This window comes from Nyctibius grandis, chromosome 1, assembly GCF_013368605.1.
Source record: "Nyctibius grandis isolate bNycGra1 chromosome 1, bNycGra1.pri, whole genome shotgun sequence".
In the NCBI taxonomy this organism is placed as follows: Eukaryota; Metazoa; Chordata; class Aves; order Nyctibiiformes; family Nyctibiidae; genus Nyctibius; species Nyctibius grandis.
In genome coordinates, this window is record NC_090658.1 from 53896854 (window position 1) to 53912584 (window position 15731).

Consider the following 15731-nt stretch of genomic DNA (forward strand, 5'->3'; position numbering starts at 1 on the left):
GAGGAGAATTCAGATGGGTGCGGAAGGGAAGAAAGGTAGAGAGCTTCTTGCTGGAAGACACCCTTCTGCCACACCTTCAGTAGAGAATTGAGTGTCACCTAGAGGAAGCCCTCCCCTACTCTCACCTCTGGCGGAAGGAAAAAAAAAAAAGGAAGCAGCAGCATTTATCTGAAAAAATTTCCAGGCTATTTTTTTTTTTTTAAAATTTTTGAATCCCCCAGGGCACAGGAAAGGAAGGCCTCACCTGCAGAAGACTTTCAAAAGTGAGGCTGTGCACCAGGCTACAGGAGCTTGGCTGAGTTATACTAAGCAAGGGCTTTTGCTGCACATTAAAAGCCAGTTAGGGTCTATACCACTGAGTTCCCATGAACTTACCACCTCACAGCCTTCTCTTTCTGATGAGCAAGTCCATTTACCAACCTACTCAGCAACAGTAGTCTTGTAAAGTTTACATGTAAACAAGTCACAAGTTGTTCCATTTATTTGAGTAAATATCTGGTAAATAAAATCGGTAAACATTACAAAATTAAATACATTTAAAAAAGCTTGCCAGTATACATAAAATTCACAAACATGTACTTCTTTTGAAAAATAAAATATGTTCAGAGCACCCTTGATATAAAATGCCTGACTAGTGTCACCTACCAGCATATGGTAGCTTATTGAACATTTTAGTTAGGACATTTTCCAGGAGGGAGAAGGGATCTCTCTTCTGTTCTTGCTTTTACAAGAGAGCCCAAGTTAAGAAGTCTCCCCACTTCTCAGGGCAGAGCCGTAAACAAAGACTATAATATTCTTTGCCTACCTTAATAGGAGAGGAATCTGCATTTGATTAAGACCACATCACTAAATGCCAGACAGTGCTTGTAATTCGTTTTGGTAGCACTGCCCTTCCTCCACTGTGAAGCAGCTTTTAAACAGTGATGGACACTTCTCTAGATATCACTGCAGGCCCTTATTCAGTATAGGTTATCACAGTTCCAAGACACCATGAGGTGGAGAGGAAATGATCTGGCAAAGCATCAAAGTCAATCAAATAACTAAGTCTACAAATTAAGCCCTTAAAATTTCCAATTCTCATATGTTGCAGTCTAAGCAAGGAGATGTGATGAAATTCTTCACTGGGCTGCTTTAAGGGTATTTAGAAAAATGGCAGCACTCATTTTAGCAATCTAAATTGGTACCTTCTGGTAGCAAATTTGCAGTAACCACCATTTAAATAATTTACTTTAACAAACTTTTCCTTCCATCCATGTGAAACAGTATTCACAACCCACTTCATAATTTATGTACAGACAAGCACAAGAAACTTGACATCCATGAGTTAAATGTACAACCAACTTAAAAACGTTAATCAGCTAGTTGCAAGGAGAAGTCTCCTAGCTCTGTAAATTTACAAGATCTTCTGTTTCACCATGTAGGCTTGCTGCCTCTCATCACTAACTCTTGGATTCTTCACTTGCTTCAGTAATCCTCAAGTGAAAGTTGAGCAGCATTCAAATTGTTGATATTCTTGATAAAAAAAACCTGACACTTAAAAAAGAACCCTTAAAACACACAAAAGAAATTCCTTGAGTCAAAACTGAATGAAATCAAAAAAGTTGTGGAGAAAGACAACTATTTCAATAAAGGTCTTGTATTCAAAGTCCCATTTCCCTTGCCATGTCTTTTACAGAGTGCTACTACTTTGAGTTATTTATATACTCTTCTTTTGAGGGGGACTGAGTTTCCTCATTCCTCTTATCCGAGTTAGCAGCTCTTTGATAAATTCCTAGGAAAAAAGATTAGAAAAATATGAGTAATTTTTATGATCCCATAATACCATGGTTTTGAGTTTTAAAGAAAAAATATCAAAGCAAACTATACATTTTTATTTAAGCTTTTACTGTTAAGCTGGAATATCTCTAGCTTGATCTCCAGGAACCTTACATGCATACTCTCATCACACAGTGGAGGTGTGAACAACTAGCTTTTCCTCTGCATGAGTGTTCAGGCTCAGTTGTTAGCCATCTTTCAGACTTTTACTACACAGGGCCTTCTAGCAACTCTTGAATCAAGCAAAATCTACAGCTGGATACAATGCAAGTAGTCAAGTCATACTTTTACAGTTTAAGCCTGCACAGAAATCAGCACTCCTGCCAACAGAGGTGTTTCTCTTACCACTCTCCATGCCAGCACTAGCATGTTGGTTGGCTGCATAGTCAGCTGGAACAGAAAGCTGATCTGGCTAAAAACTCAGCTGGTTTTCCTCTTGCCCTGCTACTTTCCAAACTGGCACAGCTCTCCGACCAGGCTCACCACTCGGCCCCACACCAACACTCGTGCCAGTTTGAGGCAAGGCAGGAACAAAGAGACAGAGGTAGCACCACTGGCCTATGCTGGGTGAAACTGGTTATGGAGTTCTGTGAATGACACTACCCTGACACAAAAAAAAAAAAAAAAAAAAATCTACGTATTCATAGACCAGGTCTTTATTCAGTGGTATCTTCCCCAGTTTCAGCAGATTTTCTCTTTTTAAATTGTGGGAGAACAGAAGCTTACAGAGTTGCACCATTATCTGAAATCCTTTTGGTATACACTTTCTTGTAACAACGGCAGATCCATTAAAAGCTAAATCACCCCCTTACTGTCACATTGGGAGAATAATGTTTACCCATAGAACTATGTATACACCTACAAAAAGGTTCTTATCATGAAATCATTTAGCTATAAACATGGAATGTAATTATGGATTTAGTCAGATGGATGTGAAAGTACAAAAAAGCGTGACTTTCTAGGTGAATGCTTGAGGCTAAAAATTCCAGTGAAAGAGGTTACCACCTAACTGACAACACAGTACCTTTCAAAAAAGTCACATTGAAACATATTATCCAGGTACTGCACTGTGCATAAGGAAAGGCTCTGTAAATGTGTATTTTAACTTGAGAAAGAGGTCAGGTTTTTCTGGTGAGACCACACTCTTGGCAGGTATCACCCCAGCACAGCAATTTCCTTTCCTGACAGTTTATGCATGTCTATACTGCATATACTTTTGGTTATTGTTGCACCCACACTAGCTGTGGCTTCAACTAACAGCAGCAAAGGCAGAGCAACATACATGTCAGTGCAAGGCCAGTACAGGAATACATCTATATCAATATTATACTTCCCATCTGGATAGACAGCCTAAAGAGATGATTGGAAAAGCAGATTTATTAAGACCCCAGATCCTCCCTCTCCATCCTCTAGAAACTCTCTTCTTCCACATAGGCACAAGCCACTGCAATAATATCCACTCTAAGCTTGTCAGAGCACAGTGCTTATGTATTCAGATGTCAGAAAGAGGAGGGAGACAAGTTTACTCTAAAAATTCACTGCTTTCAATGCACTATGCATTGGTTTTGTGTTACCCTTTCATCATTATGAAGGCCCGCTAGATAATGCACAACTAATGTGGCATGGTGCTGTTCAAAACATCCTAAATACATTTTACAATTTTTTACTGTCAAATTTAAATGAAGCCCTGCAGTGAAATCATTATAGAAATAAACTCTCTAAAGTGATCTTAAAATATTTTTACTTGGGATTAATGCAATTAGTACTGCCTTTCAACAGCTCTTTCCATAAAAAGCTATACTCCCATGCCAAAACAGCAGATTAAGACAGCTTTGGGAAGAAACGGGCTGAAGTTCAGTTCTTCTCTTTGGAAGATGTTATTAGTCATCTGTTAAAGCCACAGATACTCTACACCACCTTCTCTCACCATCAAGGCAGCAACAAGACATTGCAACTGGAAACTGTCCAACTGCATCACAGAAGTCACAGAAGTCACAGAAGTCACAGAAGTCACAGAAGTCACAGAAGTCACAGAAGTCACAGAAGTCACAGAAGTCACAGAAGTCACAGAAGTCACAGAAGTCACAGAAGTCACAGAAGTCACAGAATCAACCAGGTTGGAAGAGACCTCTGGGATCATCGAGTCCAACCATTACCCTGACACCACCATGTCAACTAGACCATGGCACTAAGTGCCATGTCCAGTCTTTTTTTAAACACATCCAGAGATGGTGACTCCACCACCTCCCTGGGCAGCCCATGCCAATGTCTAATAACCCTTTCTGAGTCAAAGTAAGAGCATTACAGCAAGAGGCATCCGCAGAGTGAACAGTGAGTTCTATGGTACTCTGTACCCACTTGGGATATCCCTGTTTCAAAGGCACCTCTGCTCTTTCTCTGTCCATTTTCTCCCACGACTCAGAAGGATTTGGAGTAAGTTTCCCTTGGATATGAAAGACAGTCAGGGGTCAGTTGCTTTTCAATACGACATTACAGCAAGGGAGGGGAGTTCCTCACCTTATACTCTGAAGTGGTACCACAAGCACCTTCTTTTGTAAAATAAGATATTTTCTTGAAGTTTTCAATATTAACATCACCTAGAAACTTCTTAGTGTTGCCAAAATAAACTAAACTGTAGGGGCAACCCCCTAACCAGATCTGAGGTAACTGAGGCTGTTCTTAAGGAAGGGGAAGGGAGCTGTATTCCCTTGAAGAAGTACATATTGAAAATGCTTTACCCCTCAGGAACTATTTTTCTCAAAATAAGGGTCTGCAGTACCAAACAGTAAAACCTAACAAGAGCATTTTGTATGTGGCAGACATTTTACACAATGCAGTAGTGCTGTTGTGCACATCCCATGGGTGTGCAAACCACAGCATTGGAACAGTACGTTTCTGATTTAAGCATCATTTTGCATCTGATGCTTGCATGGAGCCAGCTATCATTAACACAGCTGTGCTCTGGTGCTTGTGCCTTTCTTGTTTTGCAGCTCCCCATCAAGGAAAGGCAACATTCTAGAAAAGATGCACGTGTTCTCTCTTGGAAGCAGGAAAGGAGACTTCACAGTGTTTCAATAAGCCTTCACTTTATAACTAACCGACCCAGCTTTATGACATACAGTAATACCCATTTGTTTTCTTTAAACATCACTCCAAAATTGCCATTTTATTCCTTGTGGACATCTGAGTTGAGGCTTAATATCCACATCTATCTCAACCTCATGCAGAAAAATCATTTTACACAGAGCATTTTCTTGAAATTCCCTCTAGGAGATATGCTAAAGTTTAGCATCATGCATTTGAAAGCTGATCACGTACCAAGCTACATTAAAAGCAGTTCTGTAACACAGGTTGGATTATCTACTTATATAATACTTATTTAATTCACAGAGTTGGAAAACATTTAACAATAATTCAGCTAAAGATTTAAGAACTTACGAATTATTCCTTGGAGGGCTACAGCCAGAAATACACAGGTCACATCTACTTTTAATAGAAGAAAAATCTCATACCAGCACTTTGGGCCTTGGTAAGTGAAAAAAAAGAAAAAAAAAAAGCAAAAATGTACACAAAGTCAGTTTAAACTCTTTTTAGTTTTTCTGCAAGGAGGCCACCTTTAAATACAGTTTTGTTACAAGTATTGAGAGTCCTGTTAATTTATAATACAAAATCATTGTTTCTAGAAGATGGCAAATTTAATGAGAGACAGAGACTCAATCTATAGTTCATTTGAACTCATCTATATTCAGCCTTAGACATTTGTCTTCGCCCTTCTCTAATGCTTTCCCTTGAATCAAAAGCATTCAGTTCAGCAAAAGCATTCATCTAATGCAGAATACAGAAATAAAGATGACAAACAAAGGTGAAATGATAATTCAGGAAAAGAGGATCACTTCACCCCTCTGCTTTGGAGGTGTGATTCATTGTTTTAATGAGGTCATTTGACAGATAATAAATTCCAGGCTTCCTGTTCAAGCCTTCCAACTAATTCTAGAGACTAATTAGACACTGTCTCTCCAGATTTCTCTTCCACAAACAGAACACATGTAATAGGACTATTTCTTAAACTAAAATGCAGGGTTTCTAGTCCTCCTGCTTCACTAGAGCACGAAATGAATCCTAAACCAGCTTTCTTCCACAGCTTTACTTCCGTGCAGCCAAGTCAAAAATCAAGATTTCCTTGACTGTTTGCCCAAAGCTATTTCCTGGAGAGAGCCTGATTGGTTGGATGTAAAAAGTCAAGTCAGCCTAGAGAGCAATCTCCACAGCTACTTGAGGAAGAAATTAAACAGCTCAAAAATGCCATCTGAATGGGAAGGGGAAGGGGCGGGGAGAGAGAAAGAAAAAGAGGGGACCCTGCTGCCAAACACCTTCCCTTCCTCACAGGCTCAAACCTGAAGCTGATCATACAGTAAGAAGGGAACTGATGAGGCACAGATGCTTCTGGAGAACATAACCAGAAGCTGCCTTCTATTAGCAAGAACTGGTGGAGCATTCTGTAGCCTCACTTAACAATCCCATGGGCACGGCCTCTCCAGTGAGGCCACAGCACCATCAGTGCCCAGAGGAAGACAATATGCAGCAATTTATCTTCTCCGTGAGCCCTGTACAAGGCATTGACTAAATACCACGAAGCTTAGCTATGGTCAAGACATGGTGTCCAGTTATTCTCCAAATCTGCAGCATGTAAACAAGCACAGCTTGTTCTTGTCAAACCACCATTTGCTCCTCTATTCTTATAATATTGCTATGGGTATTTGTAAGCTGCTTTCAAAAGCACTTGCTGAAACAAAAACACGCAAGCTTAATTCCCTCCAACACTGTTGTACAATACAAGGCAAGTCTCAGCAGGTATGTAAACAGTTTTAGTTCACTGAATTCAGAGTGGTCAAATGGATGATCAAGAAACCATGTTTTTCTAGACATGCCTCTGCTTGTATTGCTTTTAAATATGCATATTTCTTAACTTTTTTCCCTACAAAATGTCCTACTTGATTTCAAGTAATACAGACACATAATACAGTTACTGTGGCTTAATAATTTACCACCCATCAGCTGAGCTACAGTAAACGTCTACGAGCTTCTAGACTCCCCCAGATGTAAGGCAGTACACTGCACTGAGGCTTTAGGACACATCTGTAGTTACTATCCCTTCAAAAGGGTACCCTACATATTGCTGCCTTGCAATTATACTAAAAAACAAATAGTAACATGGATTTGAAAGAATTCATAACATAGTAGGACCGAAAAAAAAACAAATACAACCATGATCCTTCAAAAATTTAGAGGTTCCCTTTCAGAAGCGTTGAGCTTTCTATTGATATCTGCGTACTAAGTACACACATTGTCTGAAGACATACTCAAAATAGTTTTTACTTTTAAAAACCACAGTGCTTGGACCACTCTAAAACACTGCATCACAAGCCTGTCATTTGCTCCCACTAAGAACTAAATTTGGAGAAACATGTAGTTAAGCAAATGCATCTCTGCCTTCCTCAAAATTAAGTGTTAAAAGCTGCTGAAATAGTCCAGCCACTGAAGGAACTGAGTAGTCAGTGACTTAAATCTCTGCCCAAATTTTCCAGAGAATATGCAGAGCAATTTAATATAGTTTGTTTGAAAATCATATTGAAAATTGTTATTAATTAAAAGTTCCCAGAAAAATAACTTTTATGATGCGACCCCATCTCCTTTTTCTCCTATTTTGCACTGAGTGACAAATTATACTAACAACATGGTCTGAATAGATTTAATCCCACCTGCCTGAGTGGGAGAGATCTCTAGCCTGTTCATCTGAAGCTTTATATATTTCTATGAGAAAAGAAAGAAGCAAAGAAACCCCAAATTAATTTATCCAGTTCTCTTCGAAGATTAGTTATCTGCATACATTGTGTAGCTCAACCACATCCTTCAGAGTCAGTAAATAAAAATTGCCCACTCATTGGATTTCTCTCCCACAGTCATTTAAGAATGTCCTTGTCATTTCTCCTGTCATCACTTTGGCAGTCCCACCAGTGGAAGCTCTAATTCACATGAGCCACAAATATTTCAGATTTTCTCCAAAGCTCAGTCTAAATGGGTGGTCTTGCTGCTACCAATAGGAGAAGTGTAAGAACACAGGTTTAGCCAGCTTCTTTCAAATATATATGTCTTGACAAAACCTCATTGATTTCATGCCCACAACAGTCTTCCTATTCTATATATGTCCATTGTCAAGTATCAAAACCATATCATCAAGATTACAGATTAAATTTAAATTTCTTTGTTACATTCACTACTACCTGAAACTCGAAAGTCCTTATGAGTCCTACATCAAGGTTCTCCATCGCATAAACAGAACCTAGACAGCAACTTGACAAAGGTCTGGGTGGGATTTCCCACAGGCAACGCATGTCACTGAGTGAAGCACTGGCTGCTCTGGCACATGGGTGATGCAGGAGGATGCTGCTGCTCCCTGCTCCTTTTCAATCACAGAAGTTCAGAACCAAGATTTAGTTATGGCACTGATCTTGCCGATAGCGTACCCTTTAAGTCTGTGCAGTCCTAAAAATGAATTGCTGTTCTCTCATGTCAAGACTACATGACGTGTACTGCTTTTGAACTAGGTGTAATAGTAACAGAAGAGAGAAGGGAAAGTAGAGAAAGTGTAAACTCTCTGAAGAATACTTCTAACACTGTTTAATTTTGCATGGTGGGAAGACCATCATCACGTGTCAAAACACTGTCCACATTCGAGATCCCAAAGCCTATGCCTTGAGTCAGGCAGCTACTCAACTTCTCTTCAACAAGTGCAACTTAACTACATGGAGCAAGGAGATTGTGACTCAAGTAAAAGGATGTGAAGTATAAATAAAAGTCACATATTGCAGTGATAAACATGAATAAACCATATACTTCACAGTTTGCTGGTTACCAAATGTATCTCTTAGCCACTGTTTTCTTAAATTATTATGTTTGTAGAAACAGACAACTTGGCAAATTGTGCCCAGAAATTATTCTTAGTTTCTGGCACACTTCACAAAACTAACTTTTAATGACTGAATGACACAGTTGCATTGCATATGAATCTTGATTAGCAGATCAAGATTTTAATTTAAGGATCATTAATGTAAACTTAAATAGCACCCAAAAATCACACTGACTGGGTGCACTTTTATGATTAACCTTTAGTTGCCTTGTTTGGGTAAACTACGTGACTTTACAAGGTTCCCACATTAAGCATATTTCCATACAAATTAAAACAGCCGTAACGCCTACCTTAGAAAAGCTTTTAAAATTTTGGAGGACATTCAACAGTCTAGCTATACTTCCCTTAGAAGGTTTCATAGCAGTTTCTCTAAGTTAGTATCAGCCAATTTATTACAGAGCCAGAGAATTCCTGCCACCTTTCCAGTGACCTGGATAACTCTGCTGCTTCTCATGAAAAGTCAATCCAGAACACATGCAAAAATCCCTCAGTCTTTCCTTAACCTTTAGTCTAAGTGGAAGACACTAAGCAAAACTGACTTAAGATATAAGTTCAGTGGTTTTTTTTAAACAGATGGGCTAAAAGCTTCAAGTTATTAAGATTTCTGCCTGTACTACTTTTCCTTATGTTTTGAATAGTGGAGACATCATATTACATAGATTTTTCTGCAGTTATGGATTACTGCCTTTTGCAAGCTGTATAGCTCTGATGCTAAAATCCCTGGTGCACTTGACTGACTGTATTTGGTCAGGAGAAATTCCATCAGCTCACATCCATTCTCCACAAATCTTCTAGAAATCCTTTCACAAACCAATTACCTCAATAGTTTTGAATGGTTTGCAAATATGAAAGGATTGCAGATTTTCTAAACGAGGTGCAGGTCCTCATATAGTAAGTTTAAGCCAACTTAAAGGCTGCTCTTAGTCCACACATGGCAAGTTAAAAATCACTATTTTTTAAGTGGTCTCAGTTAGCAGTCATCCGATATTACCGGGCTTATCATGCTACAGATGAAGAAAAGCTGCTGTTGTGAAAACAGTCCTTGGAAATGACTCCCACTTTGGCAACTATCCTCATGGAAGAGGATACTTCTGCTCTCAACTTGGTTATCTCAAAAGATTGTCACAGAAGATGGATATTCTCCCAGGTATTGGAGCTGCCTCCATCCCATCAGCAGAGAACTGAAGAGACAAGTCAAGTTCAGTATTAAAATCTCACCTTGATCCAAGTGGCTTGAGGGCAGTCAAGCACATGTGTCCAGGATTTTGTTTCCTGCAAACTGCCATGCCAACTTAATTTACCAGCATAGCACAAATTTCCTGCAGTTCTATGACCAAGGTTTCCGGTGGAAAACTCACTAACATCTGTCGTCTACCCTTATCAGAGCTCTGAAATTTGTACTTGCGTTACGTGTCAAGCTTCAGAGCTAAGAAAAATAATTCATATTATGTGTTTGATGAAGGAGGAAGGGTAATTATTTGATTCTCTGTCTTTCTCATTCAGATAACACGGAGATAAGAGGTCAGCACATGAGTGGCTGCTAAACTCTTGGCCACCTGTTCCTCCCAACCACTCATGACCTCCACTTTCTATTGCTAGCCTGTGACAAGAACCATGTCAGGCTCCACATGCCATATCAGTCTTCACACGTATCTTAAGAACAACTACTAAGGTTCAACAGCATTCACTGAGAGAGGCTGAAGGAGGCTGACAGAGACATACGAAGACTTGATTTTTTGGCCTGGCATCTCCATAATGGGAGATTGTATTATCTGCTGTAAAGAAACCAAGTTACAACACAGACCAAGCTATACAAGTGTTACCATGCAAGTCCTTCTGGGTCAATTCCCTGCACTGTCAAAAAGTTCATACCAGCAACAGTAATAGCAGTTCTGAAGAATTTTCCCAATCTACCACAGGAATCAATAAAAATGGAAAAGCCCTGAAGAAAGTATCTGATTGACAGGGAAGTGTCTATTTAACCGTACCAGTGGTTCTTCCTGACAGCCTGACTACCCTTAAGTCCCAGTAGTTTAAGTGGCTACAGTTGCAGATGTTACAGAGGAACAAAGCTATCTGCAGCCTTGTTTCAAAAACCAAACGCCTGGCTTCTAGTCACACCCAGCTGAAACGTCCCTGACTAGGGGAATCCTGTAAGCCACCCACTCTATTAAATACTGCACAGCAGCCACTGGTGGGAAAGCACTGACTCCATAAATTGAACCAAGAAACTGACCCACAACCTAGACATTTTTTTTAAAACGAGTCCAAGTTTTTGTTACCATATTTACTCTTCCTAGTAAGTACACATTACTATATGAGAAGTAGGCTATATTGGCTCTGGACACATTAATGGATATTCAAGTTGAAAGTTGAGTACTCTTAACTAAATCCTGGTAGTTTAGGTTACCCCACAATTGTATTCAAGTCCATTCAGAAAAACAATTAGCTGAGCTGCATACCTGCATTAACAGTTCCCAGAACAAACAATTTTACTGTCAGAGATAAAATTAAATGGCTTCACATTGAAGAGCACGCAGTCCATCACTCAAATTGATATTTCATGCAAGTACAGTAGGGTTTTATCCATCTGATGAGAATTGTGTTTAGTTCTCTTACAACATGACAGCTCTAAGCATCAGTAAAGTCAGTAAGGACATTACATAAGAAAATATTGATACTTCAGCTGGAATGATCAGCAGTTCCTCCACAGGGCCTAATCCTGTTCCTACTGTAGTCAAGTGACAGGCACAAACATTCCCAGGATATAAAGCCCCCCAAGCCCATCAGCTCCCCACTAATATTCCTATATTTACTTCATCATAAGTATAAAAAAAAGTTAGTTTAGCTTGAACATAGCTACACCTTCCACACGTAAACAGTATTTAAGAAAAGTCTTTTTACCTCTGTTGGTTTGTAGCAATCTACAAGAGTTTCCTAGAATCAAAATATGAAAGCATCAGTTTCAATACAGAATAACAGTGAACATAAACAAGTCTACAGTATGAAACCTGGCAAGGGAGCAGGGAAAGAAAAGGAGCAAGAACCAGGAATCACTAGATGAAGATGCTACTGAAAAACAAGCATTATAGCAAGTCACCTTTGCTCCCTAGGTAGAGCAGAATAATTTGCACCAGGAGAGAAATTATGGCTTCTTCCTCCAGGTTGGAAGTTACAAAATCCCTCTCACCAAGAAAAACCGAGAAAAGGAGAATCCAAGAACATTTCTCCCAGCAATACACATGTGAAAGGCAGCTCTCTGTGAGGACACCACAGTCTTTGTAATGCAGAAATACAGACCTTAGCTAGGTCAGGCATTCCTAGCAGGGCGGCTGCAGCAGCTAGTTTAGGCAGAAGCAGCAAAGCTATTTATGAACAGTCTGGGGCCATGCTCCATGTCTCTGCAGCTGGGCAGTGGGCCCTGAGAAAAGGGTGCCAATAGGAAATGCAAATCAGATGCAGTGCATCTAAGCACCCTGTTAGTCACCCTCCAGAAGTGAGCTGAGGGCAAACCACTGCTCTGGGACAGGTTTCCTTCCTGTAGTGCATCTTAAAATTTTATAAACAGAGACCCTCATATTGGTTTTATATCTTGATTTAGATATATGTAGCTCTATTAAGACAATTATGGGGTTTTTTTCTCCTCCTTGTTCTTCCATTAACTTTTACCTCAAGCAGGATTCAGAGAATTAGAGAGCTGGTTTGAACTGTGGAATTTCAGCAGACAGCTTCTGAATTTCCCTACTAATTCCTGTTGCTGACCATCTTACCTTTCCTCAAGCTTTTAGACAAGTTTCTAGCTAGTATAGACAGAGAAACAATTTCCAGTATCTTAAGGACAAGGGAGGATTTCTCGTCTGTATATGCACACACACGTATATTTCTGCTGCTGCAGTGAATCACAGAAACTATCTGGTCATCCTACTCTCGGCCACATAATTTTGCTATGTGACTGTTCTTTATTTTTCTATATTTTCTATTCATTATTTTATATACTTGTAAAAATTAGAATGAGTCTAATCCGTCTCAGCATATCTCCCTATATTACAGGATTCTTTGAACTTTTATTTACTCCTGTTATCACCTACCTTCCAGAAATTTTTTATCCAAGAGGATTTTGATTATCTTTGTACAGCCCAGTAGATTATGCCAAACTCAGGCCTAGGAACCTCTCAGTTCTGATTCTATGCTTACAATGGATTCAATCAAACACAAGATATGGACCCAGATGCATTAATTTAGCCACATTCCAATTTAATGGAATAAGAAATATTCCATTATTCCAATATAAGAAATACGAAAATAATATTACCTGTAATTTGAGAGCTCTCTCCTCTTCATTAGCTGCATCAAGAAGGTCATCAATGTCAATTTCTACATCTGGCATCTCTTCTTCCTAAAAAAGAAAAATTCCCACTTAGTCCATAGAGATATCCTTTAACTAACCTCAAAAACAGCCTAGTGATAGCACACGTAACCCTATCTGCCTGGGGCCAGACAAGAAGGAAATCAGTAAGGGACAGTGGCTTGATTCCTTGCTCTCAGGCCAGCAGAAGGCCAAGCCCCAGTCACATAGGAGGTGACAGCTCTTAAGCAACCCTTCTCTCACAGCCACAAGCTGTATTACTAACACATGCGTAGCAGCACAAGTCATGCTACTCTCACAGTACTGGGCAAGAGGATGAAGAAGAGGTCAAAGAAGAAGAAGGAGATAAAAGCTGCAGCAAGCCACGAAATTGCTTTGAAAACATTCTTGATTGAACTGCTTATTTTGTTACACTATGGAAGATCTCCCTTGCTTAAACCTCCCTTGCTTACAAGGATGACATACATGTGCCATCAGAAGAGCTAAGATTTCCAGTGCCTTCAGTGAAGCACAAAGTCCAAGGCATCGAGTATTTTAGAGAACATTTTTTAAACCTCCTCCACCCATACACTTCTCCCTTTGCATCACCAGCATATCAGACATGTTGTTCCCTGAGTCACAGCAGCAGTCCACACATTTTGAAGGACCCCTGAGCTCTGGAATTCCAATGAGAATTCATCATCCACAGATATCACCGTTCATTGCATTTACAGTTATGCAAAAAAAAAATTCTGCTGGCCATTTTTTGCATTTTCTCATCATAAAAGGCACTTTGAAATGGTAAAGCAGCAGCTCACTGCACATACAAAACACGCTGGTCTCAGCCTCTCCCCCACACCAAGTCCCACCCTCACAGTGGCCTCAGTGCCACAGAGACACAACTCCTCTGTTGTCCCTGCTCCATCCAAGCCAATGCACAGGCACTTGAAGCCTGTCCTCTCCCACTAGTACACAGTCACTGATTCGCTCACTGGCACTGCACCACCTTGTCACCTCCTGAATGAAAGCAGGGACCTGAAAGCGTCCAAAGGGGAGGGTGGATTTGAGTCAGAATGAAGCAACAAGACCACTATCCCCAGCAGCAGCTGTCTTCTTGTACCCCACTGACACTTTTTAAGGTCCTTTAAAGAAGCATTTTGACAAAAATGTGATGGTTCCAGCAATTTGCAAAAGTTTCAACAGTTGTGAAATAATTTAAACAGCTCCAACAGCAACTCCCACTGGTAACACCAAAATTACTCTTCTACTGGATAAGAATCCATACATTAGCAGGGAAGATAACAAATTACCTTGAGTTAATGTAACGGAAATTAAGTACCAAAGTGCCAAACAACTACCTATACCAGAAGCTCCAGCTAAAATGCCAACTGTTCAACATTTACTTGGACATGAGGAAGAAGGATAGAAGTAGGATGATTAAGTTCCCCATCCCTCACCTCTGAAGGAAAGTGTGCAGGAACAAGATAGCACAGCCATGCAGGCTGTTAGACCCAATGAATAAAAAAAATACACGAAGCACATCCTTTGCCCAATCAGCAGGTTCACTCTTTTTCAGCATGCATTTTAGTCAGAAAGGAAGGGTGGGCATTTGCTGAGATGAATCACAAAAACACTAGTTACTGTAACACAATCTGGTAATAAAGGGAGTTTCTAATCTAATGCTGTAGACTCATTAGCAATCAAAACAATGCAGGGAAGAGGAAAGAAGTCTTCCACAGGCTATAAAGATATTCAGTAAAAGCCATCAGAATTGGAAAGGATAAAGATTCATCCATAATGGTGGCAGACTTACTTAGTAGCTTACTATCCCAACTCTACACTAATTTGCATATCACACTAAGAACCAGAAATTCCCCAAATAGACAGTAAACCTCTTGAACATTTTATCTAAACAGCTCATTACAAATACTGTTAAGGCAGGGTGCCTGGATTTACTTTTAATACCGTAAACTTAGCAAAATACGCTCAGAAGTGCTGTTCAGCATATTGAATATTTTGTCAGATACACATTTTGAACTCTTGCCTGTCAGAGCAGCATTCTGGCAAACTGAAACAATGTTTAAAGGTGACAGTGAGGCGGAGTTCCCTAGAAGGTATATAATGCTTTTTTGTGATCATACTTGAAGCTGAGGGCTCCTGAAATGTTAGTTTTACTCTGACTGGTACCAGCCATGTGGGAGAAATCCTTGCTTCTACCCCTCTTGACTCTTATCTTCTTCAAATCAGCTTGCTCCTACATCTTCAGGGTTCACACTGCCATCAGTCCAGAGGGCAACTGTACCAGTAATTCACTGAAGCTTTGGTAGAAGACATAACATAGCTCCTCTACATCAAGGAAAGCCATAACAAAAAATAAATTAGGAATATTTCAGAAATGAGGGGCTATAGTTGCACCTAACATACTGGTATTCAATTAAGTTACATTTTCTGTAAAAGATCATGTGTATCTTCATCACTTCACAGCAGATTTGAACTCTGGTACATAACACAAATGAAGGAGGGAAGCCCAAAAAGGTAACTCTTGCTCTTATTGTTGGCTGAATAAACATACATAATCAAAGCATTTTTTTTCCCCTGTCTGAA

The 15731-nt window shown here is 39.7% G+C and overlaps 1 protein-coding gene across 1 annotated transcript in view; it reads right to left on the reverse strand.

Moving 5' to 3' along the window:
* Nucleotides 1-449: 449 nt before the first annotated feature.
* PPP1R14C (protein phosphatase 1 regulatory inhibitor subunit 14C) overlaps nucleotides 450-15731 on the reverse strand; it is a 54186-nt gene continuing 38904 nt past the window's right edge. The window contains exons 2-4 of the mRNA XM_068402540.1: nucleotides 13095-13178; nucleotides 11687-11719; nucleotides 450-1771 (exon numbers count right to left, since the gene is read on the reverse strand). Of these exons, the coding sequence (XP_068258641.1) occupies nucleotides 1697-1771; nucleotides 11687-11719; nucleotides 13095-13178 (192 nt within the window). The 3' untranslated portion in view covers nucleotides 450-1696. The remainder of the gene's footprint in view (nucleotides 1772-11686; nucleotides 11720-13094; nucleotides 13179-15731) is intronic.